General features: G+C 39.5%; 2 protein-coding genes across 2 annotated transcripts in view; both read right to left on the bottom strand.

The window, feature by feature from the left end:
• LOC141110494 (sialic acid-binding Ig-like lectin 12) overlaps positions 1-185 on the bottom strand; it is a 29,946-nt gene extending 29,761 nt beyond the window's left edge. Inside the window, exon 1 of the mRNA XM_073601866.1 lies at positions 94-185. The gene's annotated coding sequence lies outside the window, so the exon portion shown is untranslated. The remainder of the gene's footprint in view (positions 1-93) is intronic.
• Positions 186-17,720: 17,535 nt separating this feature from the next.
• Positions 17,721-21,742, bottom strand: part of LOC141109814 (sialic acid-binding Ig-like lectin 12) — a 41,007-nt gene continuing 36,985 nt past the window's right edge. The window contains exons 9-10 of the mRNA XM_073601080.1: positions 20,725-20,842; positions 17,721-20,033 (exon numbers count right to left, since the gene is read on the bottom strand). Of these exons, the coding sequence (XP_073457181.1) occupies positions 19,938-20,033; positions 20,725-20,842 (214 nt within the window). The 3' untranslated portion in view covers positions 17,721-19,937. The remainder of the gene's footprint in view (positions 20,034-20,724; positions 20,843-21,742) is intronic.

The raw sequence follows: 21,742 nt of genomic DNA, 5'->3' as shown, positions 1-21,742 counted from the left end.
CCGAGTATGATATTATATTATATAATATATATATATTATATATTAGATAGCTGTCACATCAGTTCTCACAACACCATAAGAATGTCAACTTACTATAGTCAGTGCAATGTTGTCACTCCTTTCCTTCTCTTGTGTAGTCACATAGCAGTATCACCTCTACTGATAGAAGTTTTTTTTATAAGGCCACTTTACATGCTCACAGGAACACCCAATATTAAGAGTTTCAGGATGTACTTTAACCACTTCCCTATACTCTTTTCCATCTGAGTGTATATATATTTTTTTAAAACGGACACTGTAAATACCAGTCAATTAATACAACATTTAAAAATATTTACTGAGATCAAATTGAAATGTTAGTTGTACCATTTAGTGGTTGATTTATTGTTCAATTGTTCTTTATTGAATTACATTAATTATTATTCAGGATTTATATAGCGCCAACAGTTTACGCAGCGCTTTACAATATAAAAGGGAGACAATACAGTTATAATACAATAAAATACAAGAGGATTAAGAGGGCCCTGCTCAGAAGAGCTTACAATCTTATAGGGTGGGCAGGTGGTACAAAAGGTTGTAACTGTGGGGAATGAGCTGGTGGAAGTGGTAGGAGATTAGTTGGAGACGTGATAGGCTTTCCTGAAGAGATGAGTTTTCAGGGATCGCCTGAAGGTAGCAAGAGTAGGGGATAGCCAGACAGGTGGAGGTAGTGAGTTCCAGAGGATGGGGGAGGCTCTGGAGAAATCCTGGAGATGAGCATGGGAGGAGGAGACGAGAGAGCCTGAGAGTAGGAGGTCTCAAGCTCTCATGTAGTACATCAGGTAACATATATCAATAGACTTAGTATACACTATATTGTCAAAAGTATTGGCACGCCTGCCTTTACACGCACATGAACTTTAATGGCATCTCAGTCTTAGTCCGTAGGGCTCAATATTGAGTTGGCCCACCCTTTGCAGATATAGCAGCTTCAATTCTCCTGGGAAGGCTGTCCACAAGGTTTAGGAGTGTGTCTTTGGGAATGTTTGACCATTCTTCCAGAAGCACATTTGTGAGGTCAGGCACTGATGTGGACAAGAGGGCCTGGCTCGCAGTCTATGTCCAAAGGTGTTCTATCGGGTTGAGGTCCGGACTCTGTGCAGGCCAGTCAAATTCCTCCACCCCAAACTAGCTTATCAATGCCTTTATGGACCTTGCTCTGTGCACTGGTCCAAATTATTTGAAGGAGGAAAGGATTATGGTGTGGGGTTGCTTTTCAAGGTCTGGGCTTGGCCCCTTAGTTCCAGTGAAGGTAACTCTGAAGGTATTAGCATGTCAAGATGTTTTGGACAATTTCATGCTCTCAGCTTTGTGGGAACAGTTTGGGGATGGCCCCTTCCGGTACCAACATGACTGCACACCAGTGCATAAAGCAAGGTGGAGGAACTTAACTGGCCTGCACCTCAACCCAATAGAACACTGTTGGAATGAATTAGAGAGGAGACTATGAGCCAGACCTTCTCTCCAACATCAGTGCCTGACCTCACAAATGCACTTCTGGAAGAATGGTCAAACATCCCCATAGACACACTCCTAAACCTTGTGGACAGCCTTCCCAGAAGAGTTGAAGCTGTTATAGCTGCAAAGGGTGTGCCAACTCAATATTGTCTATGGACTAAGACTGGGATGCCATTAAAGTTCACGTGCGTGTAAAGACAGGCATCACAATACTTTTGGTAATATAATGTGTATATCAATAGACTTAGTATATATTGTATTGCATGTCAGTAAACAAAAGACAAGTGGAGTAATGTCAATACAGCAAAGACAATGCATCAAAATTGTTGGGTTTCATTGGTTAAATGAAGGGAGGAACAGGAAGGGAAGGGGTAGGAATTCTAGATCACAGTAGATCAGGATCAGAGAAAGATGTCAGACTACGGTATAGCATAGATCACGTAACCTTATACTACAGGAGAGGGTATATAGAGAGAGAGAAGATTGTTTGTTATTCCTAGCAGCAAATCTGAAATTTTCTTTGGCCAAACATACACAGCTTGTTTGCTTTGTCATTTTATAATAAAATGCAAGGTCCGTTTATTAAATAGCATCCCACCACACATTAACCCCTTAAAAAAATGTGAAAAAAAAAATATATATATACATATCTTACCCCCAATTTCTACACATGATTGAGTAATGTCATGATCCTTCCATCAAGATCCTGGGAACACTGAGTAAGCCAACTCTTGCAAGAAGACAGTCATGTACCATGCTGGAGAATCTTCTTGTGATATTTGGGCTCTTCATCACCCCCCAGGATTTCATCAACAGGATTTCAATGCTCAATGAAAATTGAACTTATGTGATAACCCCACTATGTTTTGTATAATTTCTTCAAAAAAGTAACAAAAATGATTAAAAGAAGAAAAAGTCTCTCCCAAATTTTGTGACAGTTAATTATACCCAATATTCAAAAAGATTATATCCATTTTTGTGCAAAAATGAAAGGTTCTGAGATGCAGTACGGAGCTCCATGAAGGGGAGCTTTCCCCCCGTTTTCAAAAAACTATAGCCGGCGGAAGTGATTGTAAGAAAAATAAACCTGACAGGCTGGTTGTACTAAAGGTAGCCAACAAACACAGTTTTAAGTCAGGTGAGCTTTGTGCATAGCATAAGCAAACACATCTTCTGTTCATCTAAATAAGTAACTAAATTAAATTTGAACTACTGTATAGGCAAAACCTTTTTTTTAATAGCCGCGTACACACGACCGGTTTAGCCGTCGTAATAAACTCTGATGGTTTCTCCGACGGAACTCCGACGGAATTCCATTCAAGCGGTCTTGCCTACACACGGTCAACCCAATGTCCAACCAAATTCCAACCATCCAGAATGCGGTGACGTACAACACTTACGACGGGACTAGAAAAAGGAAGTTCGATAGCCAGTAGGCAATAGCTTCCGTCTCGTACTTGCTTCAGAGCATGCGTTGTTTTTGGTCCTTTGGAACAGCATACAAATGATTGGTTTTCCGATAGGAATATTGGGTCCGTCAGAAAGATTTAGAACATGTTCCATTTCTAGGTCCGTTAGATTTTTCGAAAACAAAAGTCCGATGAGGCCTACACACACGATCGGAATAGACGATGAAAAGCTTCCGTCTGACTTTTTCTGTCGGACATTCCGCTTGTGTGTACACGGCATAAGGGAGGGTTATAACCCCTGTCCAATTATTTTTCCCCATCTGTGTCCCATTGTGGAGATTTCCCTTCACTTCCTGTCCCATAGCCAAAGAGGAAGGGAGAGGAAATCCCTGCAAATTAAGGGAATCCCTTGGGGACCCCCCAGGCCACCAGAAATATCCCCATTGGAAGATTTCCCCTCTATCACTTTTTTGGGGACAACCCAACATTTGGGATTTCCTTTTACGTTCACTTTCACTGATAATGATAAACAGGAAAAAGTAGAGAGAGTTAATCTCCCTTAGGCCCCTTTCACACTGGAGCGGTGCGGGCGCCGACAGTAAAACGGTGCTATTTTTAGCGCCGCTTTACCGTCGTTTTAGCGGTGGTATTCGCCCACTAGCGGGGCGGTTTTAACCCCCTGCTAGCGGCCGAGAAAGGGTTAAAACAACCACAAAGCGCAGCTGCAGCAGCGCTATGCCGGCGGTATAGCCGTGCTGCCCCATTGATTTCAATAGGCAGGAGCGGTGAAGGAGCGCTCCTTCACCGCTCAAAAGATGCTGCTATCAGGACTTTTTTTTTTTATAATCTTTATTTAACAAAACATTTTTACAATTTTTATAGAACATATACAAATCCATATTTTATCTGTAGTGTATTGAGACTGTCCTCTTTTTTTCATATTCAGATCATTAAATCAGTCATAAATCTCTACTATCTTCTTTTCCTAAAACTGAATATATTCACTTGTACATATCACTACTTATGTCTAGAACCCTTCACCACTCATTCATAATTGTCCTTACACCGAACCCCACTCACACCCATACACAAAAAAAAAACAACCCAACCCCCCACCCCCCCTATATGTCCCTCAATAAAGTTGATAAGGCCCTATACTATCCCCAGGCTTGCCAGGTAGTTATGATCTGTTTCTTTAGACCTTTTTCAAGCTAGCAGGACTTTTTTAAGCACTGCTCGGGGCTTTCACACTGGAGACACAGCAGCGTCTCTTCCAGGGTGCTTTGCAGGCGCTATTTTTAGCGCTGTAGCGCCTGCAAAGCTCCCCAGTGTGAAAAGGGTCTAACGGATAAAATGCATTTATGTTGGGGTGTGAATACTTTTTCAAGACGCTGTATAAATGTTAGAATGTGTTTTGTTGTACCAGTGGTCAAAAATATTCTTGCAGAGTAGAAGAGTATACAAGGTGTTTTTCACACCTTTAACCATAAAATATTCTAATCTACATTAAAGTTCCTGAAAGCTAGGGGCTATCAGTGCGGGGGGGGGGGGGGGGTTTAAAGGATGACAACTTAATCCAATCCGGTACAAAGTGCCAATTCAAAGGCAACAGCAAGACTTGTCATAGAAGATAGACAGCAATGAAGACAAATGGAAAAATGCAGCGCATGTACAAATGAGTATAGGTCTTTAAAATGGTGAAACAGTCAAGAAATAACTAATTGACCACAGGTGCCTTGAAACACAAACGTCCATAGATGGATGTAAATGTCCAACCGCACAGGAGGTATAAGTACTCCAAGGGGTGGTGATGGTCTGATGGTTGTCAGAAAACACCTGGCATCATACAGCGACTTCCCAACCGAGAAACCGGGTCCCAATGGGTCATTCAGAGAAAGTGCAAAAAAGCCTCTTACCAGATCCTGTGGATTCCCATGTCAGCGACAGGGAATCGCATGCGCAGTTTGTCACAAATGACGTGGAATGGGAGCTCAGGAATCTTTCATTCAAGCTTTCATTCATTTTACTGGTTAGCGCTGTGTTTTCTATTTACCTCTAGCAATGAAGACAAACTGGGAATCAGATAAGACGTTATCTCTCTAATACATGACCATGATATGACAGTAATAAAATTACGTGTACCAATGAAATCCATTTTAGCAAAAATTGCTTGTAAAATTTCTTCTTATAAAACACCATGTTTGGCTAAAGTTCCTAAAAGCAAAGGGTGTCTACTGTATTTCATAGAAGTGTACCTTTTTATGTCAGAAAGCTTTCGTACCATTTACTGGTTAATTCAATAGATAGAAAATGATGGTGTGTTTGTTATTCTTTCGGGTTTCACATCCTTAGTAAGCGAAAAAGACTTCCTTTTCTATTGCGAATTTGATTAGCAAAGTCCTGTTTTTAAAGTCTCTGCTATTTTTAGGGCATGTGACCATCAGAGGGTAACACAATAACCACATTAAAAGGAAATTGTAATCGTTTTTGGTCAAATTTTAAATGCCTTTTTGGGTTTGCAAGTAATGTTTTATGTATTTTTCATTATTTTTTTTTAAATAAAATCTTTACTTTGTATATGATCATTTAATATATGGTACTTCTAGGATAACCAGTGCACAGAGCACATTGGGCTAAGTATTGCAAAAGTTGACTGCAAGTTGCCTCCAGTTAAAACTCCCGTCAACTTGATTAACAGATTCAGAAATGTCAACCACTAAAATATATACAAAATATTACTTTTATTTTAATCACTTGTTTACTGATGGGCACCTGAACCCCCTTCCTGCCCAGACCAATTTTCATCTTTTCAGCGCTGTCACACTTTGAATGACAATTGCGCGGTAATGCAACATTGTAACCAAATGAAATTTTTAGCATTTTTTTCACTCAAATAGAGCTTTCTTTTGGTGGTATGTAATCACTGCCAGGTTTTTTATTTTTTGCAAAAAAAAACAGAAAATTTTGAAAAAAAAAAAAACAGGTACTTTTTTCTCCTTCGTTGATGGGCACTGATAGACTGCACTGATGGGCACTGATAGGCGGCACTGATGGATACTGATGATTAATCACCGGAGATGCACTCTACCTCTCTGGCCGGGGGTTCTCGGCTCTTGATTGGATAGATTGGTAGATGGGCACTGATCAGGCTGCATTGATGGGAGATGGTGAGGCTGCAGATGGGCACTGTGCAGACTAATTGATTGGAGATGGTGAGGCTGTAGATGGGCACTGTGCAGACTGATTGGAGATGGTGAGGCTGTAGATGGGCACTAATCAGGCTGTATTGATGGGAGATGGTGAGGCTGCAGATGGGTACAGTGCAGACTAATTGATTGGAGATGGTGAGGCTGTAGATGGTCACTAATCAGGCTGCATTGATTGGAGATGGTGAGGCTGCAGATGGGTACAGTGCAGACTAATTGATTGGAGATGGTGAGGCTGTAGATGGGCACTAATCAGGCTGCACTGATGGGCACTGACCCTTATTTTGCTTCAAAGTTCTTTTTTTTTTAAATATGTTTTTTTTTCCTGAAACTTCCCTCTTAAAATTAAGGTGTGCATTACATGCCTGTGCGTGTTATATGCCGATAAATAAGGTATGTAAAACCTTTATCCCAAAAGGAAGATTTTTTTTTTTTGTGCAGTAACTGATATTAAAGTATTCGCTGGAGTTTGGTTTTTATTTGTTATTGTAGTTAAATCTGCAAATAAACACTACCCCCCCCCCCCCAGACTGACAATGCTGCTGTCCAAATCTGCCTCCTGTGTTCCTTCATCCAGAGTGGAGGCACTCTAATACAGGAGGTGTGTTACTGACCAAATCACCAGGTGAAAACAGAAGGGAAAAAGCCTAAGAAAAGAAAACAAATGCACAGAGACCGGGGTCTCACCGAAAGCCCCGGGTCTTGTACCAACAATCGGGACCTGGTACTGTCAGTTTCAGGGTATAATCCACTTGGATACATTGAGTAGTTGTGAAGATATGTATAGTTTTACTAACACATGTCAAAGTTGCAAAATTGTGCTTAGGCATTTAGATTTGTTTTACACTTAGGCGTGAAGGGGGTAATATGCTCTGCTTTAAGATTTATTCTTGTAAGTTGTTTACAGCTTTTATACGCTAATAAAATTGCCTTTCCTTATCCCCTTATCATTGCTACAGTTGCTGGACAACCCTTAAACACTAAGGGCAGCAGGACCAAGGGTTTTCATTTATGATGCCCTATGTTTGAGTGAACTGCAAACATTTAAATAAACCTTCGTGGTCACTTTTCCTCCTTATACATAACACAGTTCTCCTTTACCTATTTTTTTGTGAGTAATATAATTCCTGTTCTTTAGTATAACAAAATCTATTAGGAATACTCTCCTAAGATTGGGTAGGGCCTCCCTTTCTTCTCAAAACAACTTTGAAACATTGTGGCACAGATTTCACACTCCACAAAGATTTATTTGAGATTTTGCTCCACGGTTGTGTCCTGAGAAGCGCCTAGTAAAAATGTTTTTTTTATCATTTAAAAGTCTTTGTGAAACATTTATTGGTTAACAACATAAAAAGCAACCGGCATGTTTTGGGGGAAAAAAATTCTCACTCTCCTTCAGAGCTTGAAAAATGGATGCTTTTAGAATCATGAGGGAATGCACTAGAGGACCCCTTCCCACCAATGGTACTCAAATATGAGGCATCACGTAAGTGATGCCCCATATCTACATACCTGCCTTTGTGCTGGGAGAGCGCCGCAAAATGTGTGCTCCCAGCACAGAGACTTGGCTCTCATCGGGTTTCGTATTAATGATCGGGACCCAGGACTCCCAGTTCCGGGTCACCTGATCACATATTACAGAAATCAGTCACTGTGCAGAAAAAAACAGGAAATAGGCGCCTCTAAGTAAGGCTGTTATATTTAATAGACAAAATGTATTAAAAAAACTCACATTACAGTATCTGTAAGCAGGCACAGTAGAGTCCAGTGAAAACGCACAATCTCCGTCCCGGCTGTCAGCAGCGGTCTCGTCTTGGTGATCTGTGTGGGGCCGGCGTCCTGGCCAGCAGGAGTCTCTCAGCGTTCAGGCGGGATCCAGAGCAAGGTCTGGAACGCAGCTGGAGATCACAGGAGAGGGCTGGAACACAGCGTAGGGCGGGATGGCGTCACAGACATTATTGTAACGCATTTCACAGCGTGCACACTGGGAAGATGTTTGTAGTGCGCGCTCCTTTGTCAAGCTAACGAAACTAGGCTGTATACAGCCTTTTTATGTGCCTTGATGGTGCTGCTATCTGGTGGGGAAACTTGTAATTGCTCTCCATACATATTATAGAGGCTTACAACATTGTTGTTAATAGATTCAATTGGATTGAAAAAAAGGGGGATACATATCTCTCTACACACTTCAATGCACAATAGTATAAAACATTAGGAATGGATCATCAAAACAAAGATAATAAATAAATTGTGTATACACTTTAAAGACAGATATTAATAACCATGTGACTCAATTGCTGGTGGAAAAATGATATACATATATAACCATACATGCTGACGAGACATGTCTGCATGTATGGAACATATTCATAATGGTTAATAAAAAATTGATGGGGATTAATTGATATTATTATATATAGATTATTTTTATAAATGATGGTATATATTAGCTAGTATATGGGGATAATTATTTTTAATATAAAAAAATAATAATATATATAGCTCTAATATCTGGTTATGAATAAAATTATTTGAAATCAACAAATCATAGATGCAGGTATTAAAATTAATAGAAAAAAATGGTGCAATTATTATATCACTAGGAGAGGAGCAAGGGGAGGAAAAAAGAAGGAAAAAAGGGGGGGTTGAAGGGAAATAAAGAGGAAGGGAGGAGGAGTTTTGAAATAATACAGGGTCGTAATCAAAGACAGGTGGGCAATTTTATACATTATAAGGATTACTTACTATGGGATGGATCAGCCCACCACCCCTGTTATCTTATGTGTATTTTGTATGTAATGAACATATAGAACATCACCTAAGGAAAGGAAGGAAAATGGGAAGTATAGTTAGACGTAATTTTATAATATGGTGGATATTTCTAATTCCTCATTGCTTCCTCCAGGATATAACGTGTCTAATGAATATATCCAATATGTCTCGTGCTCATATAATCTGTGGAATCTCTCAGTCTCAGAGAGATTTTTTTGGGAATTTGTTCTATGATACAGACTTCCAAACCCTCCATTGACCTGTTATGATGTTCAGCGAAATGGCAGGGGACACTATGTTTGTCCTTGCCAACCTCTATTTTTCTTCTGTGTTCGCCAAATCTCTGGTGGAGTGGCCGTATGATGCGTCCCACATACAGTAGATGGCAAGGACAAACAAGGCCGTACACCACAAAGTCTGAACCACAATTGTAGAAATCTCCTAAAGTATAGGTCTTTTCTTTTGTGGTGAATTGTTTTTTGCCAAAGCATGTCTTACATAATGGCTTTCTACACTGAAACATCCCTTTTAAAGGAATTAGACAGGTATGTGGAGAAAAGGTTTTATGTGGTGGTTTTAATTTACTGGGTGCAATTGTGTTCTTTAAGTTTGGTGCCTTTCTATAAGGTACCCTGGGAATATCTGGTAAAAGGGGTTTGAGGTGAGGGTCCTCCAGTAGTATCGGCCTATGTTTTTAAGAAATCATCTCCATTTTTTTGGAGTCAGTATGAAATTTAGTAATAAAACAAGCAGACTGGTCAAAAGTTTCTTTTTTGGTTATTGGGAGATCATGTTGTAAGTAATGCTTGTATGCTTAGTCAACTAGAGACACCGGGTAACCTTTATCCTGAAGTTTGTTTTTGAGTATGAGGCTTTGTTCCATATAATCTGATATTTTTGTACAATTGCGACTCAGTTGGCAGAATTGACCTTTGGGGATGTTGTTAGTCCATTTGCGATACTGGCAACTCTTGTAATGGAGCAAAGAGTTGCCAGCCGTGGGTTTAAAATAATTTTTTGCATGTATCTCCTCATTTATATGGTACAGATCTAAATCAAGAAACGCAAGTTTCTCATGATCCGTAACATAAGTAAAAGGAAAGACCATATGGGTTATTATTGCAATGGGTGACAAAATCACAGATGACATCACCAGCACCATCCCAGCTGATGAAGATGTCATCGATGTACCTCCCGTAAAATATGAGGTGTTTTAAATAGGGGTTATTTTGCCAGATGTATTTATGTTCCCATAGGCCCATTGCCAGGTTTGCATCAGATGGTGCAAAATTGGCGCCCATTGCTGTCCCTTGTACTTGCAAGTAGTATTGGTTGTCAAAACAAAAATAGTTATGAGTCAGACAGAATCTGGTGCAGTCTAAGATGAACTCAGCTTGCCCATGACTCATATAAGGATCTTTAGAAAGAAAATGATCCAGGGCTGCCAGTCCAAAGCCATGAGGGAAGGATGTATATAGTGAGTTAACATCCAATGACATCCAAATGTACTCATGGCTTTAGTAGATCCAACAGGTGAGTTCAGTCATGGATATAGGACTGTAGGCCCTGGGCCAGAGGTTGTAAGTGATGATCAACATATTTGGATAAACCGTAAGTAATACTATCCATTGCAGCAATGATAGATCTACCCGGGAGATCTGTCTGGCTTTTATGTATTTTTGGAATATGATAGAAATAAGGTGTATGATAGTAGTCTCTATGTAAAAAGGAGGCCTCTTCTTTATTGATAATTTTTTGTTGGATAACATGATCAATTAGTTAGTTGATTTCTATCTTATATTCAGGCAATGGATTGGTACTTAATTTACAATAAGTCAGGCGATCCGCGAGTAAGCAGTCGGCTTCCATGATGTAATTGGTTCGATTTTGGATAACAATTCCGCCGCCTTTGTCGGTGGTTTTGATAATTAATTCATCGTTTTTGATTAGAGATTGTAAGGCTACATTTTGATGTCTGAAAATACCATATTATAGAAAGTGGTAAGGTGTGGGCCTTTTGATTGGTACGGGTAAAATATGGATTTGGGTTTTAGTGTGGAATGTATCACTGGTGGAGAAGTATGTAGATGTTGTGTGTATAGATCAAGTCCAGTATATGAGTCATCGTGTAATAGTTGCTCTAACATCTCAATCATGTCAGTATCAAAATCAAATTCATGCGACTCCAACGAAGGCTCAAGTATAGTTGAATTTTCCATACTGTCTGGGTTAGGTGCATTTTTTGTGCTTTTTATCTGGAAAAACCTTTTTAAGGGTGAGGTTTCTAACGTATCTATTCAAATCCTTGAATAATACGAATGGATCACGTTTGTTGGATGGGTAAAAATTAAGGCCATGGCTCAACAAGGATGTTTGTGCAGAGGATAGGGTGTGTTGGGACAAATTAAAGATTTTAACAGTTTGCGATTTTTGGACGGGTTGACGTCTATGTCTACCTCTCCCCCCTCTGCAGCCTCTCCGGTGAACTTTCTTTTTGTCGGAGCGGCTGGAAAGGGGTGTGGCAATAAAAAAGACCCATCTAAGGAGCTATTGGATCCAAAAGTGATGGGTTCACTATTGGTGACTCCCGAACAAATTGTGGCTAACGTGCCATTATTATTCGGAGATATAATGACCTGTGACTCAGGAATTATTTCTGGTACCGTAGTAGTGGGAACAACGGATAGTGTTTCCACTGTGGTGACTGGATCTGTCATTTTTGTTTGGCAAGTAGTAATGGGAGATATACACGAGGGAGGATCATTACAAGGTTGTACAGTTAAGATAGAGGGACCAGGGTCCTCAGTAATTTGCATCAGGTCATAGGTTATTCTGTGGACGTAATTGAATTTGGATATTGTTTTTGGGGTATAGATTTCTGCATCCATGTGAAGACTTTATTATTGGTGCAATCCTTAATATCACGCCTAAATGTTCCTAATTTATTGTAAATAAGGTCACTTTCTTGTTTTTTTGGTGTTCCTTTTAAGGATGTCTAACCAGGGTAGAGGGACCTTATGACCCATATCAACTATCTCCTGGGACAGAGTTTGTACTGACTTCATTAGTTGTTCAAATTTTGATGTTCTGGTGTTTTACCAAAATGTGAATCCATTTTGATGTACAGAATTCAGCCAAGCTACCCCATTCCTTGGCATCTTCAGGTTCCAAAAAGAAGCAGGTTTTTAAAATTCGAAGGCCTCTAGGTGAGATTCTATTGTCCAAATATTTATTTAAAAAATATTTGTTCCACCATTGGGAATTAGCAGAATACATGAGGCGTTCTAATTTCTTAAATTTCCCACATAATTTATATTGTATATTTTTATTTAATGAGGCGTTGGGACAAAAAATAGAGGGGTGTAATGTGGCATAAAGTGGGTCCAATACACTATATTTTTGTACACGAAAATAGAAATGAAATGTAGCGCTAATGAAAGTAACCAATAATAAAAAACACATCAGTAATGGTAGCCATTAGTAAAGGCCCATGGCTTGACGTGGTATAAGGTGAATAGTGACTAAGATATAATAATGTCCCAATGTGTGGCCATGGGTCAGACAATGAAAAGTCCAAGAATAAACTGTATACAGAATGTTGCACTGGTGCAGGAATCTTCTCCTCTGTGTCTCATAGATAATACGATCATATAATGGGAATAGATGAAATACGCTTACCAGAGGAAGTGGATTCGGATGCCGGTGACACCGAATCAAACAGGCTCAGAGATCCTTGATGGACGATGGTTGTTCGCAGGAACCCCGGATCTCAAGGGGGATCTTTCCTCTGTAATCACTGTCGTGGCTGCTAATTCCAAGGACTGAGGAAGGGTCAAGGCCACGGGAGAGTCTCCAGAGTATGGGTGGTTCCCAAAAAGATGTAAAAAACGCCAATAGTGTAGATCAAATGACGTATGTTTATTGGGTATCACCAATAATCAACAAACAATATAAAAAGTGTGATCACGTAAAAAAGGTAAAAACAAGTGTAGGGAAGAGTAAGGCTCGCCCGACGCGTTTCGTCCACATGGACTTCTGGGGCATCAAACTCCTCTCCTACACTGTATATATTTATATAAAAAACTACACAAATAGTGCGACCAATCAAACATCAATGGTAAGGTCACATGATGGGTCTGCTCTTGATAGGACAGAGAGGAGTCAGCTGACTGCCTTGTATTAACCAATGAAACCGCCCACCAATAGGGAAGAGGCATGTCATTTAGCCAATAAGAAAATAATGAACATGTTAAAAGTGTATGTAGAAAATAAAGAAGGGGGGGGACCCATAATATCTAATAGTCTGCAGCGCTATAAACATCTATGTCCGCTCAAGGAGTTCTAGGATACATCAATACATAAATCATAGTGAACAAATACAATGTCAAAATCCTATGTATAAATGTAGATGACCGGGAGGATGTGATTTAAAATCGTTGGTAGAAGCTGCACTGAGAGTTATATGATCTTATCTTGTCTGACATAGCCAGACAACCCACGTGTGTACATTGCGCTGTTCAGTCAATCAGGCGAGCACAGTAACCAGGAACAAAAAGGGGCCAGGTCATGTGATATGTCAGCTGACATAGTCACATGATCATAGGAGACGAATAGCGTCTCTGTAGTGCAAATCTGAGGCAGCACGTAACCACACAGGAAGTCACATGCTGCCAGGGAGCCAATGAAGGAATACTATGTCTCTAACCCTTCAGGACTGTAAGCAGAGAAGGAATTACCATCCCCTGTAGTGCGGAAGTGAAGGGTGAGATAACGGAGACAACCGGAAGTGTTGAGACAGCAAATATCTCCACTTCCCCCGGTGTCATGGCTCTGGAGATGAATAAAATTTTATTATGAAACTCTAGAGGTGTAAGATATGGATAATCAGAATGAATAGATGTGTGCACATAAATCGTGACACAGTGCAGGAGGAAATATTATGTGAATAATATATTTAAATATAGGAAAAATAAAGGAAATATGACATAATAAAAATAATGTGGGATATTGATAATAAATAATCCCATTAGATGGATATGTGCACATGTATCGTGACCTGAAATAAAAAAGTGTTATGTAAATAATGTATTAAAAGTGTTATATAAATAATGTATTAAAAGTGTTATCTAAATATTGTATTAAAACATAGGAAAAAAGGGAGTGATGTGAAAGAATTAAATGGTGTAAAAATGTCATGTGCAAGAATAACGTGAAAATAGTATGATAAAATAAATATAATGAATATCAGCTTTATGTGAGGGACCATTTACGCTTGGTTAATGAAGGAATTAATATCCCATTCGATGTTCAACCCATGGGGTGAGTAAGTGCGGAGTTCGAATATCCAATATGTTTCGAGTCTTGAAACACCCCGCACACGTGATTCACCTCTCCAATTGGCAACGAATTTATCAATTATAAGGAACTGAGTTCCAATAGGGTCCCGATTATGGTGTGTAAGATAATGCCTTGGTACAGTATGATTTGTCTTGCCTGCCTGTATATTGGTAAGATGTTCACCTACTCGAACTGAAAAAGTTCTTTTGGTGCGACCCACATATTGTTTTTTACAGGGACAGGTTAGGAGATATACTACATATTGTGTAGCACATGTAGTGAATTGCTTCATGGGGTAAACGCATTGGGTAACTGTTGATTGAAAGATTTCTGTTTTTCGTCTTCCATTAGTGTTGTAAATGCAAACTCTGCATTTCCTACAGGGAAAGAAACCTTTGCAGTCCTGAAAAAAAGGGGTATTTTTAGGAGGGTCTATAATATTAGGGGCAATTTGTCCTTGAATGGATCTAGCACCTCTGAATGTGACACCCGCATATTCTGGTAGTACTGGGCCAAGAAGGGTATCATTCCGAAGAACACCCCAATGTTTTTTGAGAATGTTCTGTATTTGTCTGGCTTGTACCGAGTATGTTGTGAAAAAAAACCACTTAAATTTGTCATTGTTGGTCATCTTTGGATTGATGGCCAGCAAGGATCGCCTATCCATAGACCCAACCTTTTGTATTTCTGTCTCTAACTCCGTATGGGTATAGCCCTTTTCTATAAACCTTTTTTTTAAGGGTGTGGGCTTGCATGAAATAGTCTACCTCGTTGTTGCAATTACGTCGCAGCCGAAGAAATTGGCTGCGAGGTACTGATTTTAACCATTGTGAATGGTGGCAACTATCTAATGGGATATACCCATTGCGATCTGTGGGTTTAAAGTATGTTCGAAGCTCAAAATGGCCATCGTGGACTTTGATCTCCAAGTCTAAAAAATGTATGGATGTGAGGCTAGCTTCATAAGTTAACTTGATACCTCGATCATTAGTATTCAAATGGGCCATGAATTCGTATAGTGAGGAGAAGTCGCCTTTCCATAGGAGGAGGATGTTGTCTATGTAACGTGCCCAGAGGGCCACTTCTGGCCTCCTGGGTGAATAGACGACATCCTCCTCCCACTTGGCCATGAAAAGGTTGGCCAAACTGGGGGCAAACTTAGCCCCCATGGCCACACCTCTTGTTTGTAAGTAGAAATGATCTTGGAACCAAAAGATAAATAATATTCAACTGCGGCAAATCCAAGATCATGAGGGATGCAAGTGTATAAGGCCGAAACGTCGGCTGTGACTAAGATCATACCTTCTTGGTATGAGGTAGATTCTAATAATCTGATGGTGTCACCTGTGTCTTTAATAAAAGATGGTGTAGAGCGAACCAGGGGCTGTAAGTGATAGTCAATGTATTGACCTATCCATGATGTGACCGAGTCAATCCCACTGACTATGGGTCTGCCTGGGGGATTGAATGGGTCTTTATGTAGTTTGGGCAAATAATATATCGCAGGGATGCGAGGGGCTAAAGGAATAAGATAGTCACTTTCCTTTTTATCTAGGATCCTTAGAACAGAGCCTTCCTTAATTAACAAGGACAAGGCTTTTTTATATGGGATGGTGGGGTCTGTGTGTATGCTTTGGTATGTAGTGGAATCGTCAAGGATTTTATGCATCTCACAGATGTACTTGGCCTTGTCTAAGACCACTATAGCTCCCCCTTTATCCGCAGGGCGGATAATTAAATCCTTGCGTTCACACAATGATTTTAGACCTTTCTTAAGGTTTTGGTCCATGTATGTTTTCCTGACAGGTAAGGCCTCTAGGTCTTTTAACACTAGATTACGGAATACTGAGATAGACGGTGCTATAGCTCCTGGGGAGTTGAAGAGTGAAGGATTGGAAAGTCCTGTATGGACATATTCGTCCACACGGCGTGGTTGGTCGTTAGGTACTTGGGAAAGAAAATATCTTTGGATGTTTAACTTCCGAACATACTTCTGAATATCAATAAATGTGTTGAATTTATTAAGGGGCCTGGGAGGAACAAATTTAAGTCCCTTATTGAGGACCCGTTCTTCTTCTGTTGTCAGTTGGACTGTACTTAGTTTAAATATACCGATACAGTACCATTACTGATGTGTTTTTTATTATTGGTTACTTTCATTAGCGCTACATTTCATTTCTATTTTCGTGTATAATATTGGTCATATTTATGTATGTTACTTTTATTTTCCTTGAGACATTTGACTATATTTTTGTGACTTTATTTCTGCAATAAAATCCATATTATAAATATAAAGGGGGGGGTTTAAATAGAGACTACTTATTATGCAATGGTTATAAAAGTTTAAAAAAGAAAAAAATGTGTTTGCAATGAGTCCATACACATAAAACTATATATATATATATATATATATATATATATATATATATATATATATATATATATATATATATATATATATATATATATACACACACATACACACACACACAATATCACCAAATTACCAACAATGTTTCTGTAAAAAAGAACATAAACACTTATATGGCAAGACATATATAATAATCTGATAAAATAATTAAATCAGAAAATGATTAGATATAATCATAAAAAAGTTTTTGGGAAAATAACAAACATAAAAGGATGGACTTACTGAATAGCTAGTGACATTAATACCAGCTGTTGCAGCCAACAAAAGCTTCAATAGGTAAGCAAAAAAATACAAAGGATAGTGGCCCAGACTATCCTTTGTATCAGTCACTGTGCAGTTTTATCGGGACTGCAACATTATGATGGACACATTGGAAACTTTTGACACTATTTTAGGACCATTGTCATTTATACAGCGATCAGTGCTATAACAAATGCACTGATTACTGTTTAAATGACACTGGCAGTGAAGGGGTTAACCACTAGGGGGCGATGAAGGGGTTAAGTGGGTCCTAGGGAGTGATTCTAACTGTGGGGGGGTGGGCTTCAAGTCACATGACAGCGTGTCATGACACAAGCCAGAACGGGGAAATGCCTTGTTTACATAGGCACTTCCCCATTCTGAGGCTTCGTGACATGATCGCCGGGAGGCCGGCGGACATAGAGTCCGCAGGTCCCGCGGGCACGGTCATGTTGTACGCAGCAGGCGCAACTACTATGCCTGCCTCTTAAAGGGGACGTATACGTACGCCCATTTGCCCACCGCTGCCATTGTGCCAACTTATATCAGCGTGCAGCAGTCGGCAAGTGGATAAGATAGCGCAGCACTCTCCTCTGTATTTTAGTTTGGTTTGCACGGTCATATGGGACATGATCAGTGCTAGCAGCTGTCTAGATTAACTAATTAGCATATATTTATAGTAGCTTGCAATAATTTTACTACTTAGACAGTAAAAGCATCCACAGGATATCAAGCCATAATAACTAAGCAGCGGAAAGGCCTCATTCATGAAATTGAGAAATTGCTGGCGGTATGGATTGACGACTAAATACAAAAAAGAATGCCAATGAGTCTTTTATTGATTCAAACCAAAGCATGCAGTATTTTTGAGAACTTGAAAGTGCACAAAGGAGAAGAATCGACTGAACATTTACAGCAAGCCATGGATGGTTTCAAAGGTTTTGTGGGAGATTCAACCTCCATAATCGGAGTATCAATGGGGAGGCTGCAAGTGCAGATGTGGAAGCAGCTGAAATGTGTGGTTGAATGTGATGAAATTATCGAAAAAAGTGGCTACTGTCCAGAGCAGATATTGAACGTGGATGAAACTGGACTTTTTTGGGTAAAAAAATGCAAGAAAGTTTCTATGTACACAAAGAAGATAAAACAATGCCCGGTTTTAAGGCTTTTAAAGATAGGGTCACATTGTTGTTGGGAGGAAATGTTGCTGGGTTCAAGTTAAAGCCTCTCCTCATCTATCGTTCACGGAACCCACGTGCATTGAAGTAGGTTAGTAAGCACACACTGCCTGTTTATTATCGTGCAAATAACAAAACATGGATGACACAAGCTTTATAGCTTTATTATGACAGGTTCATCAAATGTTTCATACCTTTGGTCAAGCTTTGTTGTCAGCAAAAGGGCGTTCCCTTTAAAATTATCCTCCTGCTTGATAATGCCCCAGGCCACCCCTAGCATCTTGATGACCTACATCCAGACATAAAGGTAGTGTATCTGCCTAAAAACACAACTGCTATCCTCCAACTCATGGATCAGGGTGCAATAGCAACATTTAAGGCCTGCTATTTGCGCAACACCTTTTCCAAAGCTGTAGTAGCAACTGAAATTGATAAAGATAACCTTCATGATTTTTGGAAAGCTTACGACATTTTACACTGCATAAAAAAAATTACATCAGCTTGGGATGGAGTAAAAGAAAAGTGTATGCAGGGTATATGGAAATAATGTTGAAAGCGTTTTGTGAACAATAACGAAGGGTTTGATGAAACAGATGTTGAAGTTATAAATCAAAAAAGTGTGCATCTTGCTAACATGCTTGACTTAGATGTTGAAGTGATAAATATTAAAGAATTTGTGGAATTTTTTGAGGGAGAGCCAAGTAATGAAGATTTTACAGAGTTGGAAGCACAGCAGCACTTAGAACAGGAAGAGGAAGAAAAGGAGGAAACAATGGAAGAAGTACAATAGAAGTTCACAGTTAGGGGGTTAGCTGGTGTGTTCGAAAAAGTGAATGCAACTTTACTACAATTAGAGGGTCTGGACCCAAATGTTGAAAGGTTCTCTAAAGTGGAACGACAGATGAAAGAACTTATGTAATGTTATTGTGAAATTTATGACGAAAAAAAGAAAATGAAAAAAGAAAATACAAAGCAGAGCACCATAAAAGCATTCTTCTTGCAAGTTACCCCTATCAGTTCTATGATTTCCTACTTTGTCGTCTCCCTCATCTACAACTCCTGATGGCCCTGTTGGTAACTCCAATGACGATATTGTCGACCCTGCTGGTAACTCCAATGATGACCCTGCTGGTAACTCCAATGATGACACTGATGACCCTGCTGGTAACTCCAATGATGACCCTGCTGGTAACTCCAATGATGACCCTGCTGGTAACGCCAATGATGACACTGATGACCCTGCTGGTAACTCCAATGATGACCCTGCTGGTAAGTCCAATGATGACTCTGATGACCCTGCTGGTAACTCCAATGATGACACTGATGACCCTGCTGGGAATTTCAATGATGACCCTGAAGCACTATCACCCTTTGAAGGACACTTGTATACGTTTACTTTTTGGGCACTGTACATCATTGTATCCTGTACAGTACAATATTTTTGTTGCTTATATTTTTGTGTTCTGTACTTATGCAAATTAAAACAACGCTTTTTTCAGAATACAATACAGTACACTAGTTAAGAATGCCTAAAATATTGATTACTTGTGGCTCTTTGTTTAACGACCAATTTGTTTAACGGCCTGACCGATAGAACGGAACCTGGTTGTTAAGTGAGGAGAGCCTGTACAAAGTTCAAATGCTGTCAATGGGTGATGCAAGTTATGACCTTGAAGGAAAAATCCATAAAGGGTTAACAATTGTCAATGTGGAAGACAAGTAAAGCCCCTACTTTGGCAAAAATAGTGGAGCGCATTAGCAGGCAGATAGTATCTTTGATGGATACTAAAAACTGAATCCTACGTATGAAGGTCACATTGTTAACTGCTAATCCACCTAAGCATTCTTGAGATATCTTCAGGAAAACTCATGTGTTTGCATAAACAGATTCTTCTTCGAAAGAAACTGGCCCCTCTTCAAAATTCAAATAAATGTTCTTGGGTTCAGTACTGCACTTTGTTTGCTACCAAAATAAAAAGAAAAAAATATATAAATATACCCTTCATAAATTCAAAACAAATCCTGATTATAACGAGTGGTGCGTTCCTCCTGTACACCATTGTACAGTATTAAGCCTTGTATCTTAGTGATGGGTGAAGCACTGTGTTGGCGAGTGATTTTACTTTATGGATTCCCCTTTCTTTTAATGTTACATTATGACACCCCCCCCCCCCCCCGTCCTACATGCCATGACTATTTATGAAGGTAATATAAGCCAAAGCCATTGGAGGAAGGAAACCAGTAGCAAATTTAATAACAGGACTTGTATGACCAGCCTATTCAGTTAACTGGTCATCTCCATTTGGCGAGTCTATTTCTACTGGGGTTATATCTGTGAATAAACTCTTTTGTTGTTATACTCCTGGGGGTCAAATCTCTTGGAGATTGGACAGCACTGTGCACACTATATGGATAGTATTTGCTATACATTTACACTTATTTCATTTTGAATTTTTGCACATAATATTTTAACAATTATTATATTCTGGAGCATGTTTTCTTTTTATTTACTATTGTTTCAAACTGCTTCACACTGCTTGATGAAAATGAAATAGGCTTCTTAAAAATTAAGATCTAAAACAATTATGACTTGAAGGCATTTATAAATATCCATTAACGCAAGCTTTTTTTTACATTAATAACATTAACTTCACCTCTTTAGCATTGTTGGCGAATTCAGTGTTTTCATACAAGGGGGCTGGTTGGTGTTCATACTGGTTCTTTGTAGAAAAGTGATTCTTGGTTTTATTTATTTCCTCAGTGTTCTTGGTCCTAGGAGTATAACAATATACAAATGAATGGTGTGTGTTTGACATGTAGGAACATTTGTTGTGTATATATATATATATATATATATATATATATATATATATATATATAGTCACACAGTGGGAACGGAAAGTATTCAGACCCCCTTAAATTTTTCACTCTTTGTTATATTGCAGCCATTTGCTAAATTTATTTAAGTTCTTTTTTTTCCTCATTAATGTACACATAGCACCCCATATTGACCGAAAAACACAGAATTGTTGACATTTTTGCAGATTTTTAAAAAAAGAAAAACTGAAATATCACATGGTCCTAAGTATTCAGACCCTTTGCTGTGACACTCATATATTTAACTCAGATGCTGTCTATTTCTTCTTATCATCCTTGAGATGGTTCTACACCTACATTTGAGTCCAGCTGTGCTTGATTATACTGATTGGACTTGATTAGGAAAGCCACACACCTGTCTATATAAGACATTACAGCTCACAGTGCATGTCAGAGCAAATGAGAATCATGAGGTCAAAGGAACTGCCTGAAGAGCTCAGAGACAGAATTGTGGCAAGGCACAGATCTGGCCAAGGTTACAAAAAAATGTCTGCTGCACTTAAGGTTCCTAAGAGCACAGTGGCCTCCATAATCCTTAAATGGAAGACGTTTGGGACGACCAGAACCCTTTCTAGAGCTGGCTGTCCGGCCAAACCGTGCTATCGGGGGAGAAGAGCCTTGGTGAGAGAGGTAAAGAAGAACCCAAAGATCACTGTGGCTGAGCTCCAGAGATGCAGTTGGGAGATGGGAGAAAGTTGTAGAAAGTCAACCATCACTGCAGCCCTCCACCAGTCAGGGCTTTATGGCAGAGTGGCCCGACGGAAGCCTCTCCTCAGTGCAAGACACATGAAAGCC

The sequence above is a fragment of the Aquarana catesbeiana genome, linkage group LG10, assembly GCF_042186555.1.
Source record: "Aquarana catesbeiana isolate 2022-GZ linkage group LG10, ASM4218655v1, whole genome shotgun sequence".
In the NCBI taxonomy this organism is placed as follows: Eukaryota; Metazoa; Chordata; class Amphibia; order Anura; family Ranidae; genus Aquarana; species Aquarana catesbeiana.
This window is presented reverse-complemented; position numbering and strand designations above follow the sequence as displayed.